This window comes from Euprymna scolopes, chromosome 14 (assembly GCF_053919585.1).
Source record: "Euprymna scolopes isolate OS-2025 chromosome 14, ASM5391958v1, whole genome shotgun sequence".
Classification (NCBI taxonomy): domain Eukaryota; kingdom Metazoa; phylum Mollusca; class Cephalopoda; order Sepiida; family Sepiolidae; genus Euprymna; species Euprymna scolopes.
In genome coordinates this window covers 93070770-93093202 of record NC_136495.1, presented here as the reverse complement: position 1 = coordinate 93093202, position 22433 = coordinate 93070770, and the positions used below count along the sequence as shown (strand labels likewise).

The 22433-nt window shown below is 32.6% G+C and overlaps 1 protein-coding gene across 4 annotated transcripts in view; it reads right to left on the bottom strand.

The window, feature by feature from the left end:
• Positions 1-22433, bottom strand: part of LOC145293164 (PHD finger protein 21A-like) — a 90115-nt gene that overhangs the window by 7186 nt on the left and 60496 nt on the right. For all 4 annotated transcript variants that reach the window (XM_080139619.1, XM_080139617.1, XM_080139616.1 and 1 more), the window contains exons 8-13: positions 20785-20861; positions 14186-14246; positions 8849-8958; positions 2270-2416; positions 514-583; positions 316-419 (exon numbers count right to left, since the gene is read on the bottom strand). In XM_080139619.1, coding sequence (XP_079995745.1) covers positions 316-419; positions 514-583; positions 2270-2416; positions 8849-8958; positions 14186-14246; positions 20785-20861 — 569 coding nt within the window. The remainder of the gene's footprint in view (positions 1-315; positions 420-513; positions 584-2269; positions 2417-8848; positions 8959-14185; positions 14247-20784; positions 20862-22433) is intronic.

Here is a 22433-nt window from a genome sequence, read left to right as displayed (position 1 = left end):
TGCTAGAGTAAAAGATTTATCTAAATGTATTAGTTTCAACCGATTATAAAATTTCAAATATATATTACATTATTGGAAAATTAAGTAAAATATTTCTAAGCTACTTTTTTTTTCTTTGTTATTTAATTGTTAATTTTTATATGAAGATATTAATGCTGAGGTTTCAAATAAATTCTTAAATTGTGCAAAAGTCTGTGAAAACTAAGCTTAATAGCTTATCTGTTTGATCTAATGATCAAATCCAATGAACAAAGTGAATATGTGAGATAAAAAAAATTTTTTTTTAATTTTTTAAAATAACAATTGTGTACTTACATATAAGGATTGAGAAAGTTGTTTTGTATTCGTTTCTAACTGTACCCGTTCATTATTTAATTCTGTATTTCTTCTCTGTAACTTTTTCTTTTCTTCTTCTTTCGCTGTGGAATAAGAAAAAATAATGGTTTCATCTTATAAGAAACAAAATTTGTAATTCTACAAAAAGTAAGAACTAATAAAAAAAATATAGCTCACCTGTTTTATTCATAATATAATTGTGTACAATATCTAAAGTTTCTGATCCAATAGTTTGGGATTTGTCATTCTGCAATTAAAAGAGAAATAAAACTTTAAATTTCAATAAAACCAAAGAATTTTTTTTTTGACAATTTAAAGTGCCTCAAATCTAAGTGTTCAAAGCATATTCTATAAATAGCATTTTTTTTTTTTTTTTTTTTTTTTTTTTAAACACACCTGGAAATAGTCTATAAGATAAATTAAATAATTTTGTGATATACTTTCCTTTCAGAAGGATTTATTATGTATTTAATAGTAAAGTCTAATAGATACCTGTTTCTATATTCGATTGTTGGGTTTGAGAGCTGGAAACCATAAAACACTGGAAGAGGATAACCTGCATCTTAGTCATCGTTCAGTGCTTCTTGAGCTCATGATATGGGAACCGGAGAATTTTAGCAAAGATGTGGAAGTAGTGATTAGCAGAAAGGATCATTAACAAGATTTGTCTAGAAACTACAAAAATGGTACAACAAAACCCAAGGCAATTCAAACTTTATTGAAAAGATATTGGGATAATAACTATGAAGAAATAAGGACCTACATTACTCCTCATACAAGAGCCTTAAAGGCCAACTACTCACAACCTGGGTTCTTACAAAAACCTAGAAATTGTGATTGTCTTTGTGCATACTTCCGCTTCATGTCTTCCAAATAACTCTAACACAATTCAAATGGCTATATTGAGTTGCTGTCCACTGTTGTCAGGCACTTCATGGAGAGGGTGGCTGGAGGAAAGTCATTCAGCAGGATTCAGCTCTGTGTCATATCTTCAAGAAAACACACAAATATCCGCTATGTCTTGGTCGTGGTATTCACCCTGGGTTGGTTGGGACAGTTCTTTCAAATAAGTTCATCATGCCGTGAACATTGACTGACCAGGCACAACAATTCAAGGTTGATTCTGTTACAAATGCAAGCCATTCATGGTTCCAGCAACGGACCCTGTAAAGGTGAGAGCCCAGAATCAGTTAAGTATCCTATTTCACCATCCTAAGCCAGGTATTGAGTTAGTCACCGTGATGTTTCTTTTTTTCTTGGTGCTGAAGCAATGACTTCATGGATGAAGACATGTGGATGCCGTTGAAGGGCATGGCCGAATTAACAAAGGCGTCTGGATCTTGCAGCAAGCACAAGCTGTACTGTTGGAGGTAAACTGCTACCAGCGGACACGGAAGATATGGCATAGACAGTGATGGTCAAATACCTCTAGTTTGCTTAGGTTATTTGTCAGGTCAAGTTCGCAGCCATAAAAGAAAATGGTGCAGACGAGGGACTGGTATATCCTAACTTTGATGTTCAACCTTATTTTTTTTCAAGACTAGAACCACGTACAAAATCAACAAACGGTGGTGCAAGCATTGCTGATGTGGTTGAGGATGTCTTTCTCCCACTTAGCTTGTTGTGGTGCTCATGAGGGAGACAAGATATTTAAAATGATCGATATCTTCAAGGACAACTGGCTGATTTTCATTTGGAAGGAGACCTGCCATCAGTAACTTTGTCTTATTGACATTTATCTTCACACCAATCTTTGAAGCATAAGATTGCATCTTGTCAATGGCCAATTGAATGTCAGCAAAGCTTTCACCCAATATACATCAGCATAGTCAAGATCTGATATTTGTAGAAATGGCTATCTAAAAACTTCTACATCTGATCTACAACTTGATTGATTGCAATTTTGAATTGGAAGAAAAGAAACAAAACAAACCTGGCATTTGTAGCACCTCCAAGGACCATTTGGAAAACTATCAACTGGTGGATCTAAACATGTTGGATGGTAGGCCATTCCACATCCATCACAGATGAGTAAGCGACCAGCCTTCTGGCACACGTAACATAAACCATCATGGAGATCCTAGAGAGAGAAGTTAATAAAAATATTTTTCAAAATGATTTGTACAAAATTTCAGAAATTTCTAAACAATTGAAATGAGTCATTGCTCTTATTTTTCATATTAAGTAATTTCATAAACTGTACAATCTATATATCTATGAAAGTGAAATTGCATGTGTATATGTATTTCCCTACTAAACTACTCTGTCAATTTTCAGTCTACAGACTCGGGATTTGATATAAGGGGTATTGAAATTTTGGAAAATCTTTTTAATCGGTTTTCAGCCAGAAATTTGGCTGTCAAGAGGTCAAAGTTCAACCACTTGACCTTTGAAAACTCTACCAAACTCCTCAGTCAATTTTAAGTCTAAACACTTGAAATTTTAGATGTAGGTTACTTCGACATGGATCAACCTTTTTTTGAACCCAAAACAATAAATGTTATGGGGTCAAAATTGGAGTCAAATTTAAAAAAAAAGAAAAAATTGACCTCAGCAGTCTCTACCAAATTACTTGGCCATTTAAAATTTTCCATAAAGTGTATTCAGACATAGAACAAGCTTTTTAATCAGTTTTTGGTCGAAAATTTAGTTACTAAAGAGTTAAAGTTAAAAAAATTTGACCTTTGCAGCCTCTAGCAAACTATTCAGATAATGAATCATGCTTTCCGGGCTGTTGGAAAACTGCTTCTGTGGTACCAGTATTCAAGAATTCTGGTGAAAGAATTGACCCATCAAATTATCGCCACATTAGCCTCCTCTCACTTTTTGCCAAAATATTTGAGACCATAATTAACCATGCTCTAGTCTGTCACCTTACAGATGTTAAACTTCTGACTGACAAACAATATGGATTTAGACAAGCCCGTTACACCGCTGACATTCTCACTGTAATCTCTGAACGTATATACTATTCACTGGACAAAGCGGGGGAGGGCAGAGCGGTAGCTCTAGATATATCTAAGGCTTTTGACAGGGTATGGCATGAGGGTCCCCTCAGGAAAATTAAATCATACCGTATCACTGGTAGAATACTTAACATAATTAAATCCTTCTTAGACAATAGAAAAATCCAGGTTGTCCTCGACGGTCGTACATCTAAACAATATGATATAAATGCGGGAGTGCGTCAGGGGTCTATCCTTGGACCTCTATTGTTCCTAATATTTATTAATGACCTCCCCGACAAAACTGCCTCCGAGATGGGTATATATGCTGATGACACCACACTTTATGACAGGAAAACAAATGAACACATAACTAAAGAAATGGCAAAAACACTAGAGGATGACCTCCAATCTGTAGTGGAATGGGGACAAAAATGGATGGTCACATTCAATGCTGCCAAGACTAAACTGGTTTCCTTCAATAATTACAAGAAACCTTCTCTGCCACCAATAGCAATGGCCAGTGACTCCCTATCTGAGAGTACATCTTTCAAACTGCTTGGCCTAACGTTCACAGGAAACATGAGTTGGGACAATTACATTGAAAACATTGCCAGGGCCACTGCGAAGAAGGTAGGCTCTCTCTACTGTGCTAGAAAACTACTGACACCTGAAAGTATCTTGTACCTCTATAAGGCCACCATTCGCCCATGTATGGAGTATTGCTGTCACATTTGGGCTGGTGAATCTGCTGCTAGTCTCTCGCTCCTAGACAAGGCTAAAAAGAGAGTCGCCAATCTGATAGGCCTGAACTGGCATCTAACCATCAGCCTCTGTCCCATCGACGAAACGTTGCATCCCTCTGCCTCTTCTACAAGTATTTTAATGGTGAATGCTCTGACGAACTGCAGACACTTGTGCCCCCACGACATAGACACCCTCGACAAACCTGACAGGCAGCCATATCCCACCCCCACGCAGTAGAGATCCCTAGATGTAAAAGATCTTTCTACTCCAGTAGTTTCTTCACCACAACCGCTAGACTGTGGAATTTCATTCCAGGTCCTTGCTTCCCCAACTGTACTGACATGCAGAAGTTCAAATGTAACATGAACCGACATCTTGCTGCCCAAATCCCAACATAGTGCCCCAGTAGTTGCTGCCCCTGATAGTAGCCCCCTACACCCAAGTGGCAATGTGCTTTGTTTAGGGTGAAAATGTTATAAAAAAAAAAAAAAAAAATTTGAAATGTTACATAAAGGGTATTCAGACAGACAGCAAGCTTTTTAATCAGTTTTTGAGTGAAAATTTTGTTGCCAAGAGGTCAAAGTTAAAAGAGTTGATATTTGCAGATTCTACCGAACTCCTCAGCCAACTTTACGTCTAAACACTTGAAATTTTAGATGTAGAGTACCTGGACATGAATCAAACTTTTTAATATATACTAGCTGTACCTTGCCACGCGTTGCTGTGGCTCAATTTGATGTAATGGCAAAATCCCCATATTAAGAACGCCATATTAAAAATGGCTTTTGGAATGACTACCACAGTTCTCCCCACGTTAAGACTTTTTGGGTTTTTTTTTGTAATAAATTGTTAGTTGAAAGCACAGAATAGTTACCAAACACCATCTCCTCCCTATGGTAAGAATGGCTAAAGAAAATAACGGTTTTTTTTGTAGAAACGTATCTGTATGTCACCTAAAAATTTCTTTAATGAAGGAAAAGCATTCATATTTTTTATAAAAATCAACTTCTTGTAAAAAAAAAAAAAAAAAAAAAGTGCATTTTTACTGTTAAAAGTTTTCTGGGAGGAAAAAAAGAAAGCTTTAACCAAACAATTTATGGTAAAAAAAGCAAAACCCCAACAATCGACTGACGTATAATGTCACAATATTTTTTTTGCCAGATTTGCCATTTAGTTGTACAAATAGCCTACAACCCTGTAATCAAAAAAAGGGACACGTTGGGTCGTAACCGGAATATATCAATAAGTTTGTTTACGTATAATTTATTTTAGATTAACCAAATTGTTAATTTGAATTAAATTTTAATCACAGGATTATATTTTCAATAATCAAGTAAATATAAACAAACTTTCTGTTTCCGATATATGTACACCGATGTCAACTCAACGTGTCCCTTTTTTTGATAACAGGGTTGGAGGCTATTTGTACAACTAAATGGCAAATCTGCCTTTTTTTTTTATAATTTAACGCTATGTTATTGCTTAATAATAAATTGTTAGCTGAAAGCACAGTATAGTTACAAAACACCCTTCCCTCGCCAATGTAAAAAATAAAAAAACGTTATTATTTTAGTACGATACGAAAAATGCATAATTAACTGTACTTTCACCTAACAATTTGTAGTTTTAGTAATAAAAATAAAATTTGGGGTACTTATATATTTTTTGTTACTGTGCTGAAATAATAATGTTAATATTTTGAATGGCATTCGTAACATGGGAAGGATAGTAAAAATTTAAAAAAAAGATATTGTGAAAGTTTAATTTAACAAAAAAAAAAAAAAAAAAAAAAAACTATGTAAAAATAGCGTGATATCAAAAATGCATAAGCACCAAAATGTGATTTAATTTTACAGGAGATATTGTTCCCGGGTGCATACAATGGCAGACGGTAACCATACTATGTTTACATATATTTTTCTAAATATCTAATAAATGTAAGGTGGAAACACAAAATAGTTAGAAAACACCCTCATCTACTCCATAAGAATGGTTTTCCAAATAATAACGATATATTTCAGCACGGCACCAAAACTACATAAGAACCGAAAATTTCATTTTTATTGGTCAATGTTTGTCATTCTAAATAAAATGAAAGACATGTAATCATTTCAAAACTTCATCTTGCAGTTTATTTTTTTTAATTTGTTAATCACATGATCACATTTTCAATAAGTATGTTATTATATTTTACCCATTTAAAGTTTGTAAAACATGTAAACAAACTTTTGCTCGATACGGGTGACGACTTTTAAGAGTCCCTTTTAGTGATTACCTATAAGGGCCAACCCGCCCCCAAAAATCCAGTATTATTTTACTGTCTCACGTATATAAGAAAATAATGCTTCATAGATTTATTTTGGTGTGCTGAAAACGAATTTGCAGACCGTTTTCGTCGAAAATAAAAGTAGTTTTCATGATATGAAGAAATTACTTTTTGAAAAGTGGGTGATCACTTTGCGATCTAAATGTAACTTGGAATGAGCACCCACTTTGTGTCCATGTGAGAGAGCGGCATTTTTTGTGTGTTTATTTTTGTTTGATTTCCTTTGCATGGTAATAACCCCTGGACTCTGGGACTATTTTCCATTTCACAGCCATAGCCATCGTTTACGCTACGCACGAGCATAAACGAAGGCTGGTAAATATGCACCCATGTCCCAAACTGCCTTGTCAAGAAAACCTTATATGCAATAAACACGAAAGAAAATGCCTCTTCTCTCAGGTGGCCAGAAAGTGGGTGCTCATGTTAAGTTAAATTTACATGGAAAAGTGATCCAAGTTTTCGGAAAGTAAATTCTTCATATTATGTAAAGTATAAATGGTTTACAGTTTCGTTTTTAGCACACCGAAATCTACAAAAACAAAAAAAAATGTTTTGTTATATACGAACGTAAGACGGGCCTTTGGGGGAGAAAAGTTTGCATGTAAAACCGAAAATGAAGTCGATAGAAAAAATGGATGCTATTTTTTTTTTGAAAAAACTAAACAATCAAAACGTTATAAAAGTTAAGATGGACAAATGAATCTAAAAGTAAAAATAGGAATGTTTTTTTTTTGTACTTATCGATTAAACAGATATTGAAATATTGTAAATCGGAAGTCATCAACTCATGGTGCATGGGTAAAAATAGTTCTGCATTTACTGAAAATATTTTTATTTTATTTCATAATTTCTGTGTTACTATTTTAATGATTTTTAATAAAAAGAGTATTATAATCAGAATCGTTATCTTTCGTCATTTCAAAATGGTAAACCGGAAGTATATTTGCTAATTGGTTTGGATGAAATCAGAAATTTTTCCCGACAAATAAGTTTTTTTTTTGATAAGGTAATATTTACTTTTTAATATTTAAAAACACAGATGATAAAGATTCACTGCCATAAAATTTCAGAAAACGGAATTGTAAATTTCTGGTTTATCGCTTTTGAATAAACCAGATGTTCCATTTTTACATGCGCGCACACACCCACATAAAGTTATGAACAGTATATAGGGCCCGAGCAAAGCTAGTAATTATGAAAGACTCTTTTTAGGTGCAATAACAAAACTCCAACAATTATACAGTCAATTTTAATTGAGTATAATCACTAATCATATGACAATTACTCTAAATTGAAACTTCAAATCATCTGTTAAATGTGAAATCATTTCAAAATAAATACACAGAACTATTATATTCGATAGAAAGTTTTACTATAAATATTAGTGAACAAATATTTGAATGGAAAGAGAATTTAAAGAAATTAACTTTTTTTGTGGTATTCTAGAATCGTAGGTTGATAAACGGTTGGTGTGCAAGAAGTGTAAGACAATGGTTAGTTTGGTTGTTTAACGGCATATCAACCCTTTTCGTGTTATTTAATGCCGAATCTAGTTATTTTAGAAACAGTTTTTATGTTTCAAGTTCTTTATATCTTCAAATATTTATTTGTAGAGTTTGGTTTAGTTGTTTTACAGCATAGCAACCCTTTTCGCGTTATTTAATGCTGAATCCAGTTATTTTGGAAATAGTGTTCATGTTGGATCCGGTATGTAGAAGGTTTTTATTCTTCAAGTTCTTTGTATCTTCAATCGCTAGTGTTTGGTTTGGTTTGGTTGTTTTATAGTGGATTTTATCGTTTTTTTGTTCCCTGCTCTGCAGAACATGAATTGAGTTTTGCAATGGGAGAGGATAAAAGGGTTACAGTATTAATGTTTAGTACAATTTAAGTTAGGAAAAAAATATATTTAGATGGCAAAGCTATTTAGGTTGTCCACAAGTTTGGTTATCTTGTACCATTGGAACACAGAAGCAACTGGTGACAATGTGAAAACAAAAGTTAAGAATGGATAAGAGGGAACTTCTATTATTAATCAGCACTGTTGGTCAAAAAATTCTATCACACATGTGTATGCAGTGTGATGACGTATGAAAGTGAAACCTGGCCAATGAGGGTTGCGGATAGGTGTTCAAATACGAGAATCATACGATGGATGTATAATAAGAGTCTAAAAAAAATAAAAATAAAAAAAAAAAACTATGATCTCAGAGGTAGATTAAATCTGAACAGTATAGAGAGATGTGCAGAACAAATGATTTTGTTAGTTTGCTCATATTTAAATAATGGATATGATTGCTTGGATTAGTAGACGTAGAACAGTGGAGGTAGCAAGGTTAGTTGATAAGAGAAAGGCCAAGGAAAACATGGGGAAAACATAAGGATTAATTTGAGAGGGGTAAATAAATAATTGGCCAGAGATAGGTTAGTCTGACAGTGAATTTCCATGCTAGCATTTAAAACTGATGTTAAACTGATGATGAAGACCAAAACTTACGTCTGTTGAACCATTCAGAATGCCATTTTTGTAACTCGCATTGCTATCTGAACTGTCAGGAGTTCCTGGTCTACTATTAGTAGGTGATGATCCATGTTTTGGTGGGCGTCCTAAATTTGAAATAAAAATAGATTAAATATGGCAACCTATGAGAAATAAAATTACATTAAATGCCAAAAAAATGTTTTAAAATAAAGAAAATGAAATTTTGTGAATTCAAGGCACTGTCATGTTCATTATGACATCATCTTACAAGTTTTAATGAAAATAAAACAAAAAACCCTCTTATGCAGACAAATAGAAACCTATTGCAATAAACAGCATAATTCACATTGATACACTGGTTTCCATTAAATCACCAAATTTAAGCCATGTTGAAAATGGGTATCATTTGGGAATTCCAAGTGCTGTACGTGCTCTCCGCTTATCTCAGTATTGTTTCTAGTTGTCCTGGACCTTATGCCACTCGACTCAAGGAGTGCCTATTCAGGAGAGGTGTGGTTGTAATTGCGCAATCCTTGCCTCACAATTACATGCACAACCACTTTTATAGGGGTACCCATTATTATTTAAAACTCAACAGAGGCGTTTTTTTTTATTGAAATAAACTTTTACTACTTTTCAACCTTAAATTAGACAATTATTAAGTTGAGCCATGTTCAATTCAGAGTAGAAATTTTTTTTAATTTGATTTAAAAAAAAAATTTTTAAATTAATCTTTGCAAAATTATAATATATTGTAAAGCTTTTTGTAGTAACTTCAAAGATATTGCTGAAGTGATATGAGAATGTTGATGATTCTGGCTTTTAAATTTGAATTAATCATGTAGAAGTAATCATATCCAATGGCAAAAAAAGGGGAATATGTATAGTGTACACAGTTATTACTTAATTATGACCAAACAAACTGCAAAAAAGTGAAGATGAAATGACACAAATTTATTAATAAAAAAAGGAGTAAACAATTTCCATTCAAATCAAGTTGGGAATAACTCAAGAAAATAAGCAGATGTGTTCAAGAATTACATATGTAAATCTGGTAACTGAATTCTGGTAAGCAAAAAAAAATATTTTAAAAAGGTTTGTTTAGTTTCAGTTATGTATTAATTTATTCACCCAACTGTTTTCTTTCTACACCCCCCCCCAATGCTATTGTTAAAATTTATTATTGGAATTTATTGTTGTCAATGTGCAGCTTGTGATTCGCTTGCTATCTTTCCTCAAAATAAATGCATTCTCCAATTTTGAATTAACGTCTGCTCACATTGTTTTGCAAAAACAAAAAAAAAAAAAAAAAAAACTGCCGACGCCATTCCATTCTTACCTATACTTTTCAAGTAGTCATACTAATAAAAGTGCTGTCTAGCATTGAATGTTAGCAAAAGTTATAGACAATTTCCATTCAAATCAAGTCGGGAATGACTCGAGGAAATTAGCCGAGTTGCTCAACAATTACATCTGTTAACTTTGCCAACTGAATTCTTTCTTTATTTCAGTTAGTGATAGGGGAACCTATCGCCATACTTTCCCCTAAACAGATCAATTGGACTTATTAAGTAGAATGATTAAAGTGATTTTTCTGACAAAGGGAGAATAAAAAGCTGTATTCTAAGGTGGTAGTATTTTTGCGTGAGCAGTCACCAGAGATGTCGGAAATTTTCTGTTTCTATTTCTAGCCTTGTTACCATGTCATTAATAAGGATGCTGGAGGTAAAAGTTTTACTGGGCTGACATTATCTACCTGATAGTCAGGGACCCAAACTTTGAACTAAGCACTAAGGACGCTGTCCTATCAGCACGTACAAAGTACTGGGACTGCTGTATTGCCATTTGGTGAATGGATTTTGGACCATGCAGTAGCTTCTGGTGGGGCTTCTCAATGCCATATTAGTGGGTAATTGTTATGGCTTTACATTATGGTCTATAAAAAAAAAATTTCTTCACTTCTTTTTTTCCCTTACTTTCGCTCTTTGCCCTGCTCTAAGTCTATTCCACAAATCCTAAAACTCCATCATGAAAAGTCTCCAGAAAGAATATACGATTAAACCCAGCACTAGATCTATAGTAGATATGCTAACAGTTATCTCACAGGATTAGAGAATCTCCCGACAGAGGCTTCCTTTCTAGGGCAATTACTCTTGACATATCAAAAGCCTAAAGGTCTACTCCACAAAATCTCCAGCTACGGTATAGCTGGAAATGTCTAAAATTATTAAATCATTTCTCTGATAGGTTCATAAGAGTAGTGGTTGATGGGCAGAAATCAGAAGTTCACAGTATTAATGCTGGAGTCCCTCATGGGTTCAACTTTCTCCTTGATCTACATCAATGATCTCCCAAACCACATCTTAAGATCATTCATAGGCATTTATGCTGACGACACTACCATCTATGGCAACACTTCAAAGGTCGTAAACAACCAAGTTCTCTCTGATTCTCTCTCCTCTAATCTTGATCACATGGTGCAATGGGGAAAGAGGTGGCTGGTTAATTTTAATGCATCTAAAACCAAGCTTCTATCTTTCCATCATCAAGTTCTGATCCCCATCTGGCATCAATTGAAATAAACGGCTCTCGTCTGTGGGAGGCTCCATGTTTTGACAACCTTCTTGATGTGACATTTACTCTTGATCTCAGATGGAACATACATCAAATCCATTGCCAAGGCTGCTGGAAAAATGATGGAATCGTTCTACTGCTCCAGTAGACATCTCACTGCTGATGCAATTCTCCACCTGTTTAAGAGCCAAATACGTCCAAGGATGAAGTACTGTTATCACATCTGGGCAGGAGCTACTGGAACCAGCTTATCCTGCCTTGAAAGAGTTCAAAATAGACTTCGTAGCCTAGTGGGGATGACCTTTTCTCTTCCTTGCAACTTCTTTCTCACAGAAAAGACGTTGCGAGCCTGTCTTTGCTTTATCGTTATTTTCATGGCAAGTTCTAGTCCCCCGTGGCTTAACTTTCACGAAAAACACTCCTCTAACTGAAATCCACTCTTTATTTATATACCTAAACCTAAACGTAGATTCCATGAACAAAGCTTCTTCCTTAGAACTGCATGCCTGTGAAACTGTTCTGTTTTCCTGCTTTCCAACTAATATGGTTGTCTTCAAGTCCAACATGAACAAGTTCTTGATGAGCCAGCCTCTTAAGTAATCCAATTTACCAAATTTCCACTACTAACGATTACATTTCCCAATGACTAATGTTAACTCTTATCCTCGAGTAGCCTCCTGGCCTTAATAAGTGGGGACTCCTTTGTTAAAAAAAAAAAAAAAAAAATTGTTATCATTTCTTGTGTGTCTCATCTGTCATTGACAAGTTTTATTTACTAATTAATGCCATAGCATAAAATATTAAATGAAATTTTTTCCAAATTTCATCTAAAAAATAATTTAACTGAAATGAAATACACCAGAATGCATTTTGTGTGGTTCAATGTGAAATTTTAAAGGAATTTGGAAGCAATTAAACTTATTTAAATCATTTTTGGCTATAAAATTCTTAGCAAATCTCCATGTATTTAGTTTTTAAAGTTACTAATTTTATAGCAATTTGGTTCCATTAAATAATCAAACAATATTCCTGACTATATGGCCCGAAGATTGTGTGATGGATGCCCATAGCTGATTCAAGCATACTGGTCATCTTGTGATAATGATATATATCACCCTAAAATTTCAACCCCAAACTGAAAAACCATTATTCCAACTGATTAGATACTACAAACTGGCTGATTGGGAATTCAAAGATGACATCAGGGACACCCTATCAGGTAAAATCTTTTCTCTCCCTGCTGAACATTGATCTAATGAGGAAACTTACTTGAGAGAGAAACACAGGCCTCCATGTAGAAATTCTATAGCAAGCCCTATTCTTTACAATGGTTCTCGTCAACCTGCACAGCTGCTATTGCATATCTTCAACAAGCATTCAAATTCAACCGCTTTAAGTCAGATAAAAATAGACAAATATTTATAGTATCATGAAATCATTGTAAAAATGTAATAGCTCCAACTAAGACGGAGATGACCAGAAAACATATCCAGCCACAGCAATAATGAACTTGTGATTTCTAGAAAATCTATAAGTGTGAAAAATGGACAATCAACCATTCCCCCTATCCAATAAGTCCTGCTACCCAACCACATTTGCACAGCAACTGAAAAGGCTGAACTGCTTGCTCCAAGGTTCACCAGGAACTCTAAAAACCATTCCTTCCAAATTTCACACTGCAGATAGAATTCACAGTAGATGATGTGATCATTACTCCTTTCCATATGCAGGATATCAAATAATTTTGACACCTCCAACGTACACATGGTCAGATTTTATATCATTGTTTTATTAAAAAAATTGCTCTGTTGAGCTAGCCCCTGTCCTTTTGCTTTCCTGGCAGATGAAAATTGCCTCTATGGTACCAATCTTCTAAAGAAAGAACTACCTATCGCCCCAATCAGTCTTCTTCTGCTCTTCGCTAAACTCTGTGAGTCTAGTCATAGTCCACCACCTTGTTAATGGCAAACTTCTTTTGGACAAACAGTATGGATTCAAGCAAGCATGTTCTATTACTGACATCCTAACAATTACTGAACTCACATACCATGTATTGGAAGAAGTAGGTGAAGCTAAGGCAATAGTGCTTGATATATTCAAAGCCTTTGATAAGGTCTGGCATGAAGGTTTTCTTAAGAAAATTACTTAATTATGATTATTACTTATAGTTTTATATATATTTTTAAGATTTTATTTCATGATGCTTGTAAATAAATATTTTATATATCCACCCTTTTTTTTATATATAGCCTTCCTTACATTAAAACCAACTTAAAGTTATATTTTAATTAAAAACTGTTTATAAATTTCTAAAGTTTAGAAAATAAAATGTTTTTGTAAACAAACCTGAGAAGGCAAAGAGAAGTAAAGTAAGAAACCGGTATAGATCCAAACTATGTCCTTTTGATATTTGCTAATGCTTGCGCACTTCAAGCCTAATCGATTAGTCAGAAAACTGGATTTAAATGTACATAAAGAAGCAATCAGAATTAAAAACAAACACACACACACACACTCTCATCACTAAATAAGTGTTCCAAAAGTCAACAGTTATAGATTTTAAAATTTACTTAATATCAAAAGATTTTGATATGTTCAAAGGGTTTTAAAAAAGAAATAGAAAATAATTTTTTAAGAAATTACGTGAGATTATGATTCCAGTTTATTTTCTTTAAAATTTGGAATAATTAATTGATGTAGTGCATTAATTTGACCACAGAATGTGACTTTCTAATTTCTGTTACAATCATAAATATAGTATATAAAGAGTTAACATACCTCTCGGCCGCTTTACTGCTGGTGTTAAATTAGATCCAACCAAATAATTCATTCGTTTCTTCTAAAAAAGAAATTAAAATTACATTAACATACTGTGAAAAAAGGGGGAAGTGTAGACCAGATCATCAACCTACTAAAAAAATAAAATCACTCAAATATTTCTTAAGCATTATGAAAATATTTTTTTTTACAATTTTCAATTATGCATTTTTTATTTTACTGTAATTTTAATTTTTTTTTTTTTTGTGCTCATATTCGTTTCAAACAAGATACATTGCCATTTCTAAGGTTTCCAACATTACCTTGGATATGTATACATTCATTTTTCTGCATATGTCTGGTATAGACATAATGATGTAATGCCTGAGATAGAAGCAAGATCTATTGAGTGTTGATAATGAAGGAGTTTTATACAAAAAGTAGGAAACTTTAAAAATTTCATTAAAAAAGAGAAAAATAAGGAACATGAGTAACACTGAAACTGAACTTATTCTATATTAATTTAAAAAAAAATCAATTCAAAAGGGAAAGTTTTGTATTCTTTCTGCAAAACATCTTGTATATAAACATTCCATTGTTTCATGGTTTTTAAAAAAAAGAGTAAAATTTGTTTATTATTTACTTAAAAAAAAAAGAAAAGGGACATTATACTGAAATTGCACGTTATTCAATATGAATTAAAAAAAAAAATTATATTTGTAAAAGTATGTATGTTTGAAGTAGAAGACAAATACTACAAAAAAAAAAAACGAATTATGAATTTAGAGAACCAACAAGCAATAATTAAACAAATTAAAATTGAACAATAAATAATTCTTAATAATGATAAATAATATTGAATGAAAACAAATTATCATTTTTAAAATTAAAACTATTTAAATTCAAAGAAATAATTTAAATACAAAGTTACTAGCTGAGAAATATGTTTTTAAATCAAACTTATAAAAAATATGTTGGATAAGGAGTTTCTAAATCATAAAATTATTTCAGAATGGTCAGTCTTCTGCATAGATACCAAAAACTGAATAATAAATTTTGTAAGTTATAAAGCTTATTGATACAAAAAATTCATAAGCAGTTTTAATTTACAAAGTTTAATAGAAATATGTTTGTTTCTTGATTTTTGAACATGGATAAACATTTTAAATATAAAAAAAAAAACTGACAGAAATAATAAACTTGGGAAATTTTTGCACACAAACAAGTTTTAATGGAATTTAATGAATTTGTTTTTTTTTTTAAATTTTAGGCCATTAGAGGACAAGAGTGTACAGTAGTCAATGGGAAATGTATTAATCGTTAGTAGTCAAAATTTAGTAAATTGGATTACTTAAGGGGATGGCTCATCAAGAACTTTTTCAAATTTAACTTGAAGACAACCATATTGTAGTCAGTTGGAAAGCAGGAAAATGGAACAAAGTTCCACAGGCGTGCAGTTCTAAGAAGCTTGGAATCTACATTTAGGTTTAGGCATAGATAAAGAGTGGGGGAATTATTGATAGCGATTTCAGCTAGACAAGTGTTTTTCATGAAAGTCAGGCCAGGAGGGGATCATAGATCGGAGCTCAGACGAGCACCTGCCATGAAAATAACGATAAAGCAGAGACAGGCCCACAATGTCTCTTCTGTGAGAAAGAGGTTGGAGAGAAGAGAAAAAGGCAATTAAAAAAAACAAATTGAAGACATAAAACTCTTGTCTTTAAGACATAGTCAAGGCTAAACTTTTGCTAAGTTTATTGAACCTGATATCGAAAACTAAAGATATCTCCAAAATATATGAACATACTGTGAAAAAGCGTTTTATCAAAAACTGTAAAAAATGAAATAATTATTTGTTCAAAGGACTTAAAAAGCAATTTTCAATTTTCTGACTAAAGGTTCATCTTTTTTTTTTTAGATTCTTATAAGAAAATATACAGTTAAATGAAAAATAGTTTAACATGATTGCTAAATCATCAAGAAAAAGAATTGTAAAAAAATTCTTATCTAAAAATGATTTCAAAATGGGTGCATTTTCAACTTAAAGTCACATGCGAGTTAGTAATATAATGTTATATATTTGAACAAATATTTAAAAAAAAACAAAAAAAAAAAAACAGAAAAAACTTCACAGTATTTTCCTAGTAAAAAAAAAAATACTGTTTAAATTGCACGCATACAAATGTAAAATAACAATCTTTCGGAAAATAAAATGCATTTCATTGGCTCAGTTTTATAAATCCCTCTGCAATTTCTTTGAGAAAAAAATTATCATCCGTCGTAATAGTCCTGTGGGTCCATAGCCACTGAACGTCATCCTGTGATATTAGCAGGTCATATGACTTTTAGTGGTAAGGTTTTCTATTTATGTCAGTCTAGCTCAGAACATTTATTTCTTAGTGTAGCATGGATAAGATCAGTCCCACATGCTTTGGAGGTGTCTAGGTTTTTATGAGAAGGAGTGATTTTTAGATCTTCAAGTATGGTTTTTGGCCACAAAGAGAAATTTGTGCTGTTCAAGATGTAGTTAGACACAAATTGTCAGATAGGTAGTTCAACCTTCTCACTTGCTATGCAGGCAACATCAGGATTGTTGGAAAGGAATTGTTGATAGCCCATTTTTTACTCCACTGTTATAGATTTTCCAGAATTCACAAATTCCTAATTTCTGTGACTTTAATATACTTTCTGGTCATTTTAATGTATCTTCTCTTGAATGTGGCAATTTCACTTTTACAATTTCTAACTTTTATAAATTTTTGCCTATTTGTGTCTGATTTATGATGATTATATTGGTAGAACGCTTTTGACTTTTGCAAATGTTGAAATGAATCATTGTGGAGAGCAGGGCTTGCTATAGAATTTCTATGTGTGACCGTGCTTCCGTGCCTATTTTGACCCATTCAGTTGCCTCATTTACATAGTGTTCAGCAGAGAGAGAAAAAAATATTACTTCCTGGGAAGGGTCTCTTATATGGTCTTGCATCGATTCCCAATCACCCTTTTTAAAGTCATTCCAACTCGTCAGCTTTAGGTTGAAAGTTTAGTGTGACATCTACCAATATAACAACATTATCAGTATTCCCAAGTGAGCTATGGTCACACAAGCTTCAGGTAGTGTGGTCAAGAATAGATTTGGGAAGCGGTGTGAAAGGAGATACAATACAGAAAAACTATATATCCTGTTGCTAGCAGCATTTGTGTAGCTTGAAAAAGTGAGTCAATTTCTGGTGAACATTAAAAAAAAAAAAAAAGTCACCAAATATGTGTATTTAGGCATTAATATCTAAAAACATAGAAATTAGGTTGGTTGAGCAGAGTACAATCCTGGGTCGAAAGAGAATAGTAGATGAACTATAAGTAATCAATGCTAAAGCATGTGAAGGTCTAATCATCTGATTCTAGTCAAGGGGAGGGTGTTATGAATATAGACTCCAAATCCATGAGTATCTGAGTCCTTATGACAGAATGGGAGGTATCCAGCCATGTCAAAGTAATTGGAGAGGATTGAGGATTATAGGTTAGTGTCACTTTGAGTTAGGAGAGGGGTTAACAACTCATTTGACTGTGGGCTAAATAAAGTTATAATTACAGGTCGCGAGTCAGACGATGGCCATCTATTAAAAATTAAGGAAAATTATGTATACAGACTTCTGTCAACCTAAATATTTATAACCATAATTAAAATAAAAATTGAAAAATTAGAAAATCTAAAATTTAGAAAAAGAAAAAATCTAAAAAAATAAAAAATAAAATTAGTTTTCCTCAATAAATGTCAAAATACTTGAAAGTGAATCAATAAAATTATGACATGCATGTTTGAAACTTATTGAAAATAGTACCACAAACGAATATACTCATACATATGAGTACAAATAGTTGCAAACATACACTTACATACATATGCAGTATTATCCACGCATTCACAAAGCATGTACGTATAATGTGCATATCCAAGGGTCATAATAAATATGTATCTGTTATTTAACATTAAACACAGGCAACAGTCTGGCAGATAGTCTAATACTTTTAGTGCACGAAAATGTGTAGCCATTCTATGGAAAATAACAAATTTCATTTGAAAGTCAACATAAAAAAGTTGAAGGTGAAATTGAGAAGTGTTGATAGATCAGCATATTCACATTTAATCACAAGTGTTCAATATGCACAAAAATAATTTGTATTAACAGATCAATATAGGAGTAAAACTATTATTTAATTGAAAACATTGTTGGATCATTTGTTGATAAATACATAGCAGCGTTAAGCTATAACAAAATCACTACCAAATTGTACCAAAGAATTAAGAGTAAATTTAATGATTTTTATTGAGCGTCTCAATATTTGGTTTCAAATTTGTCAATGGTAGGAGCAAGATATCACCAAGATAGTTATCAGTCAATTTTGTTCTAATTTTTTTAGAGTTTGTTTCAATTTGAAAAAAGTTGTTCTCACGTTAATAGGTCATTCTAAACAAAGATGGCATCCTTTTTGTGTGGGTCACTAATTTAAAATACTTTTAACTTGGAAAAATATATTTTGTGTAAAAATTAATGAAATATCTTTAGAATTAATTTGGTTCTCAGTTTTTATTTTATGTTCATTTTTTAAATATTTTAAACAGAAGTAGAATGATTGGGTTTTGCCTGTGTCTTTATGGTCATAGTATTCAAATTCTGTCGGGTGGATTAGAGGAAGATAACAGCAGTCCTTCTGTTGAATAAGAAAGTTTTGTCTCATGTTAAAAATAGTCATTGATAACAAGGCTTCTAAGCCAGCAAAAATGCTATCACGAGCTGGATCTGGATGGCGGGATATAGGTTGCCGACCTTTGAGTTAGGATCTCTGGGAAATTTATTATTCTACTTTAGATTAGTTCTAAGGTCTTGAACATTTGGTTGTGTTTAGGCACGTATCTGCTTTGATCTTGTTTTTTTATTTGGAATGTCATTTCATATAATTGTTTCAGTATTAATGTAAAATGGGTAAATTTAGTGCTTGCTTGATACCAGTTTGCTTAGAAGTAGATACATTTAGTGTTACTTAAAAGTTAGGGATCTTGTACTGTCAGTCGGAAAAAGCAGTCAAACAAACTGCTTAACTTGTACTCTCAACCTGTCAGATAAGAACGCTCCAGTCCAACCATGAGTAAATAAGTGGCATGTAAGAATCTTGGAATTTGTTGAGTTTGAAAGAAAGAGATGATAGGAGAGCATTCATAGTAAACAAGGCCAGGCAGGGGAGATTTCTTGTGATAGTACCTCTGCACCTGGTTGATAGACAAAGGAGTATAAAAGCTAGGGTACAGGCAGAGTTTACCTACTCCTTAAGAAATTTTAAGTTTGCAAACCAGGTAATTTCTTTGAGTCTCCCGCGTAAGAAAGGTTGGCTGTCTAGGTATAAGGAGGCCTCACTCTTCCAGTGATTTGATGCCAAGGTCTTTATAGTAACTGTTTTTTTTATGAAAACACTGACTATATTTCTATTCTTTTATTTGCAGAATCGATTATCGACAATTTTGAACCTGTATATTTATGAAATAGATTTAGTCTTGGAATCCATGCTAAGAAGACATCAGTAGGTGGATGGTAAAAAAAATTCAGAAAGGAATTGAAAGATTCAGGATTTGATCAGGAGACAACATGAGAAAGAAAAACGCACATATACTAATTTACAATTTAATTATTTGTTTCTCATCGATTTTTTTCTAATGCATCAAATTTATTAAAGTAATCATTTAAATGAACACTTATTAAATTAGTCCTTAATTTTAATTAACATTTAATTAAAATAACTTCCTTTTGTGCTCTGTTCATCAAAATTAAAAATATAACATCAAAGATAAATGTATATAGTTTAAAAATGACTGCATTTTAAATCAGGTCATGTTATGTATTAAGCAAATCAGTTTTAGGTTCAAATCTAGCATGGAATACATAGGATACATATACAAGGGTCATTCCAAAAGAAAAGCCTCTTATTTTTTTTTTTAATTCAAAAAGTTTAAGAGTTATGAGATGGGAGTGGTACCATTAAAACGAGGGACCTTTTGGGCTCCAGAATTTATTTTTCTACATAGTCACCATCAGTCTCAATGCATTTCTGTTTCTGACATGTCCATGACAGAAGTTACTTTCTTAGAGTTTTACACAGTCAATATCTGAACCAGAAAGATAAAACTCGGATCATGAATGTAAGTTCAGTCATCATAACAATGCAGTTTGCAATACCCTTTGAGCCATTTGGGTGGAATAAAAGTACAAGAGGCATTACTTTTGGAATGTATAGTCATCCTTCCGGGTTCAATAACAGATTCAAAAACAACTTAAATTATCATATGCAACTAAGAAAAAAAAACTCTTTTGATATTCAGTTATATAAATTGTATAAAAGTATTAACACTGAAAAATTTTATATGTAATATTTTGTGTGCGTATAATAAAAAAATAGCAAAATTGCTTTTTGCTGTAGATTTTGAAAGATAATGTGTAAAACACAACAAAATTATCAAGACATAAGAAAATTATACATTAGAGGGATTCTTAAAAAGTAAAGTTTTTAAAAATGTATTGTTTTGAAGAAAAAGAGAAGATCAAAGTGAAATGGAATCACAGACTTACATCACTTTCCAAGCCATAACTGAATTGTGGATTCGCTGTACTTCTCCTTTTTCGTTCTGACCTCTTACTTTGGAATTCTGTAAAAGATATAGCAATTTTTTATTATGTTTTCAACTAAGTAATCATTACTTATAAAGGCCAAAAGTCACTTGAAGATGGTTTATTTAGATGGTGGATTGTCAGTTGAATGATAGAAAATATTATTAGGAAAGGATTGAAAATAAGGAGTGGAATGGAAAAAATTTGATTACTTAAGGAGGGTTTGATTAGTATTTGTTAACTTAGGTCTTGAAGATGACCATGTTGTAGTTTGCAGGAAAGCAGTGACATGGTAATGCATTCCACAGATGGAAAGTTCTTGGAAAGAAACTGTTCCCAGAAAACTTGTTTGATATTACATACATAGTGGAAGAAAGCAAAGAAATACTGATATACGAGTCAGAGATGGTCTGGTTCTCCAAAAACCAGTTGCCCAACAACAGGTCACTAGATAACAGTTCATAAATCCTGCATATCATGAAGACTAAATTCCCACACACTATAATAGTCTTTGGGTAAAGAGCACATTAAACTGTTTAGTATCTGAAAAAAGGGACTTAGATTCAATTCAAATACACTATCCATCATTGTCAGGTGGAGAGGGTAGCAGGTCTTAACTCTAAATCACACAAGTGAACAACTTCTATGACTCCAGATGTACATTTGCTTCGTCAACAAACTTGATTGAAGCTCTATAAACTACTACAGGTGGGATGAAGAGACCAAATGTATCAGCTGCAACATTCAGGACAAGCTGATTGCCAGGATCAAAATTGTATTCAGGTGGACACCATGAAAACTGCATGCTCCAAGTTGTATTTGCAAAAACTCTAAGAGATGCACTTTTTGAGAATACATCAATTATTAAGATATGACCTTTTTCTTTCCTTTCCAAAGTCAAATTTATTCCGAACATGCTGTATTAAGCAGCATAGTTCAAAGTCCTCCAGTAACATAGGGGTGGAATGAGAGGACAATCAGTTAGCCAAATTCATCACCGATAAAGACAATAAAAGAAAGGATTATCAGTAGATGATACACTTATTAAGTAGCCTGCATTGGTCAGGAGTATTTTTACTTTCATTTTTGTTTGGTTTATCATTTTTTTCTTACACTATAGTTTATTTTGGATCAAGACAGCAATAAGGACCCTAATTAACTGAGAAAAACAAAAGGACAGGTTTTGATCAAGATTAGTTTAATCATGACCTTTACACATGTACATAGCCTCTGCAAATATAAAATAATAGACGTGTTCAGATTTTCACAACTAAGATTAATTTTTTATGTAGACTTTTTTTTTTTTTTTTTTATAAATATTTACAAAACTTATTGATATTTTTTATTTAAAAAAATCCATTTAAGTTGTCACATAATTCCAATGTATTCTGTTGAAATATGTTCTGTTACATTAAAAACTTACCTTTTATTTGGTTCAAATAATTTTATCAAAAAGTTTTTAAGTATTAAAAAAATAAAAACTGTACATAAATCTTGGTCGCAAAAATTCAAACATAATTATTATATTTGTTTACAAAGGCCATGTGCATGATGTGCGAAGGTCAAGGTTAAACTGGTGTCAATTGGAATTTATTTTGTTTTTCTTGGTT